Here is a 10,933-nt window from a genome sequence, read left to right as displayed (position 1 = left end):
ATAACGCTGATATGATATATATTTCAAAGCTTCAACAAATTCTTAGACATAAGGTGTTAGACTATCCAACCGAGCAACAATGTAGCCGTAATAGTCTCATTTAAGTGCTGCGTTTAAACTGAATTTATAAACAGTACATGTTTATGTGGCCTCCTTTATACTTTTTAACTTCCCTACATTTAAACGTTGTTGTTTTTACAATACTTTATTTATTTAACACGCTTAGCACCGTCAGATTTGCTAGGATAACTTTGAGAGTGTTTTGTTTTTTGTAATAGTTCCACATAAGTGACCGATATCATTTCTATCGTGTGAAAAAACAAACTCCGGGTTAGGTTGAGCTTTTTTGTCGGCCAACTGAAAAACGCCACCCGGCAAAAATGACGACAGCGTGACGTTTCGGCAGCATCCTCCCTGAATGTCCAAGGTATCTGTTTACGCTAGCTTTGTGAAAACTAACATCTCATAAAGTTTACTGCATAGCGTTTGAGTCCAGTATTTGTGTATAGTTTGTACGAAAGCACGTTTTTGTTGCAAATCGCGCTAGGGTCAGAGTTCCTAACTGCTTGCATAATTAGCAACCACAACGTGCTAGCAGGTTTAGCGCGATGCAATGCTAGCAGCTAAGCTATGTGACTGGCCAGTTGTAGTAGTCCGTAATAGGAGGCTTTTCTGGCCTTTTCCCGCGAAGTACAATCTAGACAGATGCCCCACTAGACCAGGGCGTTTGGTGCTTGATTATATTGGTATTACCTGTGCAATATCAAGCTTAAAATAAAAAAAATCCCGTCAATCAGCACATGTTTGTCCTAGTTAAGTGTGTAAAGGATGTACAAGCAAAGTCACATGTACCCGCACTTTCTATAGACTATATTTGATTTAGAGTACATACAGGATGATCCTAAGCGCTCGGTGATCGTGGGGGGCAAATTAGACTGGATGTTAACATTGCTACTAAAGCTGGTTTATGAAGGTCAAATAATCGGCCATGACATACTTAATTTGTAGAAATTAGCTGATGAATTATTAACGACGTACAGATTATGAAGAAGTATTCATAAGTAGTCACGTCATTATTAAGATCATGAATATGTAAAACGATTACTCATGGGCTTTGGAAAAATAAGAGTTTAATTTGAAAACGAAATCTTCAAACTTTAATTATAAATACGTTAAAAATATGTTATGTGTGAAGTCAACTAAATCTGCCACTGTGTGGTGGGGAGTTGGACTGAGATCTGTGGTCTGGTGGTATTTTTAAAAAGCAGCTACAAATTCGTCTTTACAAACTTGCTTGTGGGTAACTTTATGTTGTTATATTTTTGGCATTTTGTTATGAAGCACTTTTTGATATTTGCCTTGAAAGGTGCTGTAGAAAAAGGTTTTAATTTACTTTAACTTTACTTTTATGTTGAGGCCAAATAATGTGTCAAATGCAAAACAACCGTGACCATAAATCGAAAGTGGGACACTAGTCATATTATTTCATATAGTTTTAATAATTTGCTACAATCCAAGATTGTAATTTAAATGAACATTCAGAGATAGGTAGATGTGTCCCTTTTTCAAGGGAAATCGAGACATCTAAACTCTTTCTGCTCTTTATCACACTATCTTTGAACACATGCTGATAGGCCTGAATCATTCAATATGGCTTAAATTTAAATGCGCAACCAAACCGTCAGAAGATATCTGCAGTAAATTAAAAGCACATAAACACTGGTGCATCTCAACAAACACTGAGCATTAGAATATAATGACTACGTTGAAGTACATATTGTTAATCTTTCAAGCTAACCTGTACAAGAGCTCTAGCACACAGAAACAGATAAGCCACTGGGTTGCCTGTAGTCTTAATTCTCAGACCTATTAACCACTCTTCTTTCTAATATAAAATAAGTACTGGGGTGTTGATTTTCAGTGCCCTCATGGATGACCTGACCCAAGCCCTCTCGGCCAGCTTTGCTGTGTCCAAGGAGCCCAACAGTACAGCCTGCCCCCACCCTCGGCTGGCCCAGTACAAAAGCAAGTACAGTGTGCTGGAGCAGAGTGAGCGACGGCAGCGTTTTCTTGATTGGCAAAAAAGGTAATCATCCAGCTCATTATTTAACATCTACATAGTCTTACCTGACAGTTTATTAGGTACATATTTCCTGGACCCTCTTTGATATTCCGAACTGCTTTAATTCCTCATGGCACAGATTCAACACGGTACTGCAAACAGTCCTCAGAGATGCTCTACACTAACATGATTGTGTCACACAGTTGCTCCAGATGTGTCGGCTTTGTCCAGGAGACAAATCCTCTTCACCACTGTGAAGGTCATTTGAGTACAGTGAACTCGTCATGCTCAAGAAACCAGTTTGAGATGATTCTTTATGACATGATGTGTTACCTTGCACTGTGTCATCAGAAAATGAGTAAACTGTGGCCATAAAGGGATAAACATATTCATCAAGAACACTCGGGCAAGCTGTGGCGTTTTACATGCATCAGTTGGCACTAAGGGGGAAGGAGCGTGTCAACAAATATCCCCCATACCATCACAGCCCCAACTCAACTCAGATTTATTTATAAAGCTTGTTTTGGTAAATGTGAAGCGTGGGACACTTCGAAGCATCTGATCAGCTCACCAGAGGGACCTGGGAGCTGAATAGGGTTGTAAGAGGTTAGAGATGTAGGAAAGAGCCAAACCATGAACAGCTTTTCTTGAACTCCATTCAAATCCTCACTGGCAACCAGTGGAGATAAGCTAAAACAGGTGTAAAACACTATATGTTTACACTGCGCCATGCGAAAGCATCTCAGTGACTCTTTTTCCATTTCTTATTTTAGTAAAAGGTTAAACTATGTCAACCATGCACGGCGTCTGGCTGATGGGGATTGGACGGGGGCAGACAGTGATGGGGAGGAAGGTATGGAGAAACAGGAGGAGGAAGAACGAGCACAAGATGGCAACAAAGAAGAGGAGGAGATGGAGATCGAGAGGAGGAAGCTGCCAAAACATTATGCAAACCAGGTCAGTGTTTGATGCATGGACATTGCTGTGTGAAGTTTTGTTGTATTCCTGTCTTTTCCAGCAGAGGGCGCTTGAGTCCTAAAGTTACAACTCCGGTCTGGAGAATAGAGCAGCCAGATCCCAACAAACAAAGCATGGAACAAAGAGTTTGTTTGTGTGGGAAAGTTTTTATTTCCGACTCTGAAAGAAAAGTGTCTTTTTTGGTGTACTAACTTCTGAATACTAAAGCTAGCTAAAATGTGGCATGACAGTCTATTATAAAGTGGGGCTCCTGGTCACCAAACATGAAACTCTGTAATAACTCACACTGTTGTGTTCATTGTCATTGTCATTCTTGTAGGCTTAAATAAAGTTTTGATGAAGGTGACATGTCCCTTTTCCTCCTCAGCTCATGCTATCAGAGTGGCTAGTGGATATACCATCAGAGCTGGACACTGATTGGCTGATGGTGGTCTCTCCTGTGGGCAAAAGATCTCTGATTGTTGCCTCTAAGGTAGGAGCCGTTCCTCTTTTCTTTGCCTCCATGTTGATGCCTGTTTCTGAATTTCAGAATCTAGCGAGTAACTTTAAAGTCATCTCTTTAAACATTCCTTTTTTGTAGTCGCTATTCACAGCGATGACTGAAACAGAAGGCTTACTGATTTCTGAATCATCAGATTGTCATCTTCCAGTCCTGATCAAAAGTCGTATCAGTCTTTGAAAAACAGCAGTCAGTATTTCCTGCAGTTTGAGTGCAGTGCTAAAGTGAGTGTGTTTGGAGAGGATTGTTGTACTTTGCATCTGTTGCTTTTTATTTCAACGCTGCCTTCGTGGTATTGCAGAGGACGATGTGGATTGTGTCTGTGTTTGAAATGAGCCACCTTGTCAGAGCTACACTGCCCAATATCTTTATAATGTGGGCAAACAGTTTGAGAGAATTTTCCTCAAGCTGCGATAAAGAGTCACAGTCAATAGATTAGAATCAGTAGATTAAATTAGAAAGATGACTGTGTGCTCCAGAAATGATTAAAAAAAGCAACACGGAGGTTTTTAATATGTGTCATGGTTATACCACTTTTCTCCATTTAGAAAGTGAAAAAATAAAGTGAAGAATTTGGTTTAAAAGCTAAAAAAAATACCTACAAAATAATCAGAAGGGATCTTCTTGAGCGTTTTTTGGTGGTTTTCCTCTTTAAACTTGTGGCAGCGTGCTGATTTTGAGCTCAAGTAGGTAATCGGCACAGGTCATCCGTCTATCATCACCCAATTTGAAAGTTGAGCTGACTATGTTGTGTTTGCATTGTCATTCATTTAACTTGCCAACTAGGGATGGGAATCGAGAACCAATTCTTGTATAACCCTTTCCCAGTAGTACAATTCCTTGGAATTGTTTGTCTGCATATCGATCCTGCTTATCAGTTCTTGCACTCACAGCTGATTTCAGTTCATGTGTCAGAGGAGGGAAATAGCAACGCAGTCCATGGATGGATATAGACATATTATTTTTATTGCACAAAAGGACAAGGTAAAGGTAAAGTGCAAACTGCACCAAGGATAGAAACAACTGCATTATGCTGCTTACACAACTTTGGTTCTTTGCAAGCATCTTCACAGACAGCATGCTAACGCTAAGCTAGCCAAGAACCCATAGTGAAAGTTGAGCAAATGCCGACCCCAGCAGCCAGACCCTGAACTTCAACAGGTAACGAGCAGATGAGCAGTCAGGCTGCAGCCTCTATTGCTACCTGTTCCAGTTTCTAAAGCAGAGTCACTGTAGCGATGACTTTTTTCTTCATCTTCACTCTGTGTGGTCAGCTTTGTATTGTACTAAGAGAAAGATCTTAGAGATGTGTCCTCATTAGGGATTTGTGTTGGTGAGTGTGGTTGTAGCCTCAGGTTTATATTGTTAAATAGTGATCATGAAACAGTGTTTCAGCTATTTTACAGAGTAGCGTGAAAGTAATGCAACCTGCAGTATAATAAATAAGTTTTTCCTGGGAGTAGTTAAATAATGTACTGCATTACTTTTAAGAAAGGCGTTCTGTGTTATATGTTTAATGATGACTTTTTTGAGTAATGACTCCAACACTGATCACACCAAAGAGGGGAAATATCTTGAACAAACATGCACAAACATTTGACCCACAGCATGCAATTAATTTGCATGAATGTAATTTCTTTATGCTGCTTACCGATGGTGGGAACTGCCAAAACCGAGCCAATGAGAAGCGATAAGAGAATTGGAATCACTGAGTTCTTATCAAGTCCAATCCTTATTGCCAACAATAAAAAAGCAGGGCGAGTTTGAAAGCAGGAGCTTCAGAGGTGCAGAGGAGATAAAATACCTGATATTCATTATTAATATCCAAAGTTTTTCTTTCTGTCCCTTCTTTCTTCCCTTGTGTTCTTCTGCTGCTGTGCATATAATCCTGGCTGTACCAAGGCTGTAAAAAAATGGAGAAGGAGAGCAGAAGTCATAAACAATATTAGTGTGGTATATATTGGGATCACCAATATACATTAAAACTATTGCTCAATAAGTTTAGAAAACTTGGTAACTGAATGTGCCTTTTTAACCTTAAAGAAGAGCAGGTTGCAGGTTCACCTGTGGATGCCTTTTTACACCTCTTTAGATAAGTCTTGTTGACGACCAGCATGATTTTGTCAGAGCTCAAATAAATAGTGAGTTTGAGCTTTAAAGAGGGAACAGGATTGCACTGCTGTACCAACGAAGCATTTTAAAACAAAAGAAAAAAATCAGGAGCGTGATTACAGCACACTAAGTGTTTCATCTTTATTATTTTGTTTTGCAAAGACCATCTGAAATAAGATGCAGTTCATTAACTAGCAGTGAGGAAAAGTATGTCGAATAGAAGGTGTTCTGAGAATGAACCGTGCTGTGACAGAACTCCAAATTGACGAGTAAAATTGGAGTCGAGTTGCGTGGAGGCAGGGGGAGCGGTGATCCCCAGGACGACTTCTGTTGATTCATGAGAAACGAGAAAGTCAAAAACCCAACCGCAGACAAACCCTTTAAGATCTTATATCCTCTGTAGAAATTTCAATATCGTCACCAAGACATCAATTTAGGGAAGTGAAAGCAGCTATCGTAGCCTCTTGTGAAAAAGTGCACTTGAGGGTTTTTTTTTTCCTCAGCTGTTTATGTGATTTAGCCTTAAATATGCAATTTACCTGATGATGTTGATGTTCATGAGTAATGGCAAGGCTGTCAAATGCTTGGATGAGATTCATGTCATCCAAGCATTCAAGGAAACTGAACTGCACCCATTTTCCCTCTTACTGCCCCCAGAAGCTGGTGTTGTACTAGTGTTACTGAAACCACACACCCTCTGATGCAACCATGGAGAAAATCATAATGACTGTGCATCTACAGTCATCTGGTTCCTTGTTCATTATATCACGGCTCGAGCTCGCTGTCAATGAATTCCCTGAATCAGCACCAAAAACAAACAAAAAAAGGTTACCAGGTTAAGATGAAGATGTTTTCAATGTCCCGAGGAAGGGTGAATAAGACTAAGTATTCATGCTTGATTAAGACTGTGGTCCTCATACTGTTGGTGAAAAAAAAAACTGAGCTCCTTCTCTATATGATTACCTCTCTGTGTGTTAAATGACTGATTACAATACTACATTACAATTAAAAATTGACAACATGAGTCATAAAAGTTCTTGCTCCACTTATGTGAAGAGCTTTGCCTCATTTATTGCACAGAGGCGAGCAGTTAATTTGATCATAGGCATTTTGCAAGGAAATGCAATATTGTGACACATTTAGTGATGATACACTCGCTGCTTTTTTACGTCACCTTGCTACTGCCGTCAGACCAGCCTTTACGCTGTAGTTATAAAGGGTCAACTGTGGTGTCTCAAACAATGCTCAGATGCCACAAATATCCCCCAAACTATTACACCACCATCAGCAGCCTGAGCCCTTGATACAAAGCAGGATGAATCTGTGCTTTCGTATTTACACCATCGACTGAATGTGACAGCACAAATTGAGATTCATCACACTCATACTGCTGCTGTAGCCCTTCTGCTTCAAGGCTCAACGTCATGCTGACCGGAAGAGATGCTCTTCTGCATATTTTGGTTGTAGCGAGTCATAATTTGAGCTATTGTTCCCTTCCAATCAGATTGAAGCAGTGTAGCTGTGCTCAGTGTAAACCTAATAAAGTGGCCAGTGAATGTAAATTTTATCTCCGATGATTAGATTTCAATGAGCTGACCTTACATGCGGAGCTCTAAATGCACTGCACTTGTCTGATAGCTGCCTTTGATGTATGGAGAAAATAAGGACAACCATGAGGGGAAAATACATTCTAGTTATTTTTCTCCCTTTTAACAGTTGAACATAAACATTGTTAAAGCCGTTTCTAACTCCTGCTCTTTAATGCTCACATTGACAGAATTGTGGAGACATGCAAATGAAATGATAACAGTGGTTTCTTCCCTCCTGTATTGTTTCTGGTTTTCTTCTAAAGGGTTCCACTGCAGCGTACACCAAAAGTGGCTATTGTGTGAACCGTTTCCCCTCCCTGCTGCCTGGTGGGAACAGACACAACTCTGCTATGGGAAAAGGTAGGTGGGCCCGACTGTGTATTTGGATCTCTATATTGGGCCACTTAGGCATTTTAACAACACGAGGAAGTGATCCGCAAACAGCGGGTTCTCCCATTCACCTGTGAGTTTATTTCATTTCAGCCACATCGAAACAGCTTCCAGGCTTTTTTTGTATGTGATAATCACAAAGCTTTTTCACATCCTTTTCAACTCCACCTATATTAGTGGGACAATCGGTACAGCTCACTACATGGAATTAGGCAAGTAGTTGACAGGCTGGAGTTTTGTGTATGAAGTACAAGTGCTGATGATTTCCATTAGATTAGACGATGTTATCATTTAAGAAAAAAAAAACTATGGAATGTGAGTTTCAGATATTTCCGTTAGTTTAGGCAGCACTGCATTTCTTGTGAAGAGATTTTTACTCAGATTAAAACTACCAAAGTGGAAATTACTGAGAAAACCTGATTTCAAGGGGGGCATTTACAGAAAAGAGACAAGTTTAAAAACCTGACAAAGCTGTAACAAAGAGCCCGAGCAAACAGTTCAAAGGAGAAAACCACTGCTGACCAAATATCTTTGTGATTCCCCCAAGACCTTTGGGAAAACATTCAGTGGGCTGACAGAATGAAAGTTGAACTTTTTTGAAGGTTTGAGTCCTGTTACATCTGGTGTAAAACTAACACTGGATTTCATAAAGAGAACATCAGACCAACACTCAAACATGGTGGTGGTAGTGTGATCTTCTGGGGCTGCTTTGCTGCTTCAGGACCTGAACAACTTGCTGTAATTAGTGGAGTCTAAAAAATCGTTGGATTATGCAGCTGTACAATGATCCATACACCAGCAAGTCCACCTCTGACTGGCTGAATAACAAAATAAATGAAAGTTTTGGAGTGGCCTAGTCAAAGTCTGGACTTTACAGACCATTCATGCTTATAAACCCCCAATGTGACTGAATGAAAACAATTTTGAAGAGTGAGACAAAATTATTATTATGAGTTATTGCAAACAGTTGGCTGCAGTTGTTGCACAAGCTGTTAGGATTAGGGGGGTAATTACTGGGTCACAGATGGTCAGGTAGGTTGGATACCTTAAATCCCTTAATATATTAAATCGTTGTTTAAAAGCTGCATTTTGTATTTATTCAGGTTATCTTTATCTGATATTATATTTTGTTTGATGATCTGAAGCATGTAAGTCTGTCAAATATGCAAAATAATCAACAAGAAATCAAGAAAAGAGTAACTACTTTTTCACTGCAGTGAATATCTGGTCCTTTGTAATATGAAGTTATACCTTCTTATTTGATTTTATTCATTGAGAATGAAGTTGTAATAAGAGTTTAAATCTTCTGTTTTTTTAATGTGCTGCATGCAGACTACACAATCTTGGACTGCATTTACAGCGAGGTGGACAGAACTTACTACATTCTGGACGTCATGTGCTGGAGAGGCCACCCGGTCTACGACTGCCCAGTAAGATTGTCTTCTAATCTTGCAGCAATCCAGGAATGCTTGTCTAATTGCATAAGTAGCAGAGTCTGGGACACAGATGTGCCTTATGTTGGGGGGGTTGTGTTGCCATGTTGTCCAGTTCATTTGCTCAGAAGGTGAAAAGCAGTTTTTTGTTTTCACTGCTTGATTTCTCGTCAACAGACAGAGTTCCGTTTCTTTTGGCTCCAGTCCAAAGTCCAGGAGACCGACAGCCTATCGGAGATCATCAAACGCAACCCTGTGAGTACCAGCAACACAAATCAAAGCCTTTTTCCTTGTGCCTCCAAGTTTATTGTTTGTTAATTGGGACACTGCAACGTATTTACACAGTCACACATTGTCTGCATTGTGTTGGTTGTGCCTTGCTGATTATTTCCACACATGGTTTTAATAAAATCCCAAACTTAAACGCGGAACTCCTCAGGCCAAGGAGAAAAAAGAAAATCAGTCCCCCAATTTTTTGTATTAAATGCGCCCTAAAGTGACACATCTTTAAGGTTATGGATGTTTGTGGAGGCCTGAGAGAGCTCGAGTTCAAGGTCCATCTATTCATTCTTAAGTGTTTGTGTGGAACTGCCAAATCTGCTAAATCAGGTTCAGTACTTACTGAGTAGATTCGTCACTGGAAGGCAAATTCTCACATGTGACAAGAGGGCAAATTGTGTTTTGAGCTAGCAGTGTGGTTCTCTGATTTTTGTTTGGTCCCACAGTTCCGGTTTGTGGGGCTCCAGAGCACAGACTGCACAGCAGAATCAATAAAGGCAGCCCTGGCAGCAGAGTACAGCTTCAGTGTAAGAGCAGACTGTGAATTATTTATCTCCAGTTATTCTTTAAATGCAAACAGTGTTTCATGTTTGCCTTAATTCTGGTTTTCCGGTTGCAGGTGGATGGTCTCCTCTTCTACCATCGGCAGACCCACTACACCCCTGGCAGCACCCCTCTGGTCGGCTGGCTTCGCCCTTACATGGTCACTGACATCCTGGGTATAGAAGTTCCTGCAGGACCTCTCACCAAGAAGCCGGAATATGCCAGCCATCAGCTACAGCAGATCCTGGAACATAAGAAAACATCAAGTGAAGTCCGCCCGGCCAACAGAAGCGGAGGTTATGAGTTAGAGTACCTGTCCACTCCAAACCAGGGCAGTGAGGACACTCTGGACTCTTTGAAACAGACCCCAATACGAGAAGCATATATGGAGATCTGAGTGGGAGGCTTAACGAGATGCAAATTCTAAATGGTGGTGAAAGCCCATACATGGTTCTTTAGAATGTCTTCTGAATGGTTCTGCAGATCTGACCAATTGCAAAGCATGGCTAATTTTAAACCGGCACTGCTCGGGACGTCCTCAGAGTGCAGATTACTGGACCTGTGCTGTAAAAAATACATTCTGACACTTACAGGCTGTACCAGCTTGAAAAGACTTTCCTCACACAGTATTTCACCACATGCATATTCCTAACATCATATGTCTGCAGCTGCAGTTAGAATAGAATGAGAAACATGTTGGCATAAATGGCCAGAGTGCAGCACAGTGAAGGTTGTGATCTACCCTTTTTTTCACTTGAGCAGGGTCTTGCAAAAGAAGCATCTCATCCTTACTGTTGTCAGTTTATGCAGGTTTATTGCAGAATTTTTTTGGAGCACATAGCGTTTGCTCATTAGCTGAGCAAACGCTACAGAGTCTGCAAAATGAACACTCAGCAATTTGGAAGGCGGTAATGCTGACTGGTCACATCCTGTTAATTAGTGCTTATCAGCAACAGGGACATGGGTTTTTACAATGTAATGTTGATTTTGAAATTGCTTAGGAAATGTTTTAAACTGTGTGTATTCTAAATAAATGTTTTTTATCGGC

The 10,933-nt window shown here is 40.4% G+C and overlaps 1 protein-coding gene across 1 annotated transcript; it reads left to right on the top strand.

Moving 5' to 3' along the window:
* The first annotated feature begins 80 nt into the window (after positions 1–80).
* On the top strand, positions 81–10,933 carry snupn (snurportin 1). The gene is made up of 9 exons (XM_085165280.1): positions 81–427; positions 1,922–2,086; positions 2,836–3,019; positions 3,408–3,512; positions 7,504–7,600; positions 8,963–9,060; positions 9,241–9,318; positions 9,789–9,869; positions 9,962–10,933. The coding sequence occupies exons 2-9, from the start codon at positions 1,929–1,931 to the stop codon at positions 10,280–10,282; spliced, it is 1,122 nt and encodes a 373-aa protein (XP_085021406.1). The 5' UTR covers positions 81–427; positions 1,922–1,928; the 3' UTR covers positions 10,283–10,933.

The sequence above is a fragment of the Neolamprologus multifasciatus genome, chromosome 7, assembly GCF_963576455.1.
Source record: "Neolamprologus multifasciatus chromosome 7, fNeoMul1.2, whole genome shotgun sequence".
NCBI lineage: Eukaryota > Metazoa > Chordata > Actinopteri > Cichliformes > Cichlidae > Neolamprologus > Neolamprologus multifasciatus.
The sequence above is the reverse complement of the archived record's forward strand: the minus strand, read 5'-3'. Positions and strand labels throughout refer to the sequence as shown.

What these genes read in the sequence shown, in the direction of transcription:
- snupn (XM_085165280.1), top strand. Translation starts at nt 1,929, where the DNA reads ATGGATGACCTGACCCAAGCCCTCTCGGCCAGCTTTGCTGTGTCCAAG. An exon ending in CAAAACATTATGCAAACCAG is followed by an intron (nt 3,020 to 3,407) that starts GTCAGTGTTTGA and finishes TTTCCTCCTCAG; the next exon opens with CTCATGCTATCAGAGTGGCT. An exon ending in CAACTCTGCTATGGGAAAAG is followed by an intron (nt 7,601 to 8,962) that starts GTAGGTGGGCCC and finishes TGCTGCATGCAG; the next exon opens with ACTACACAATCTTGGACTGC.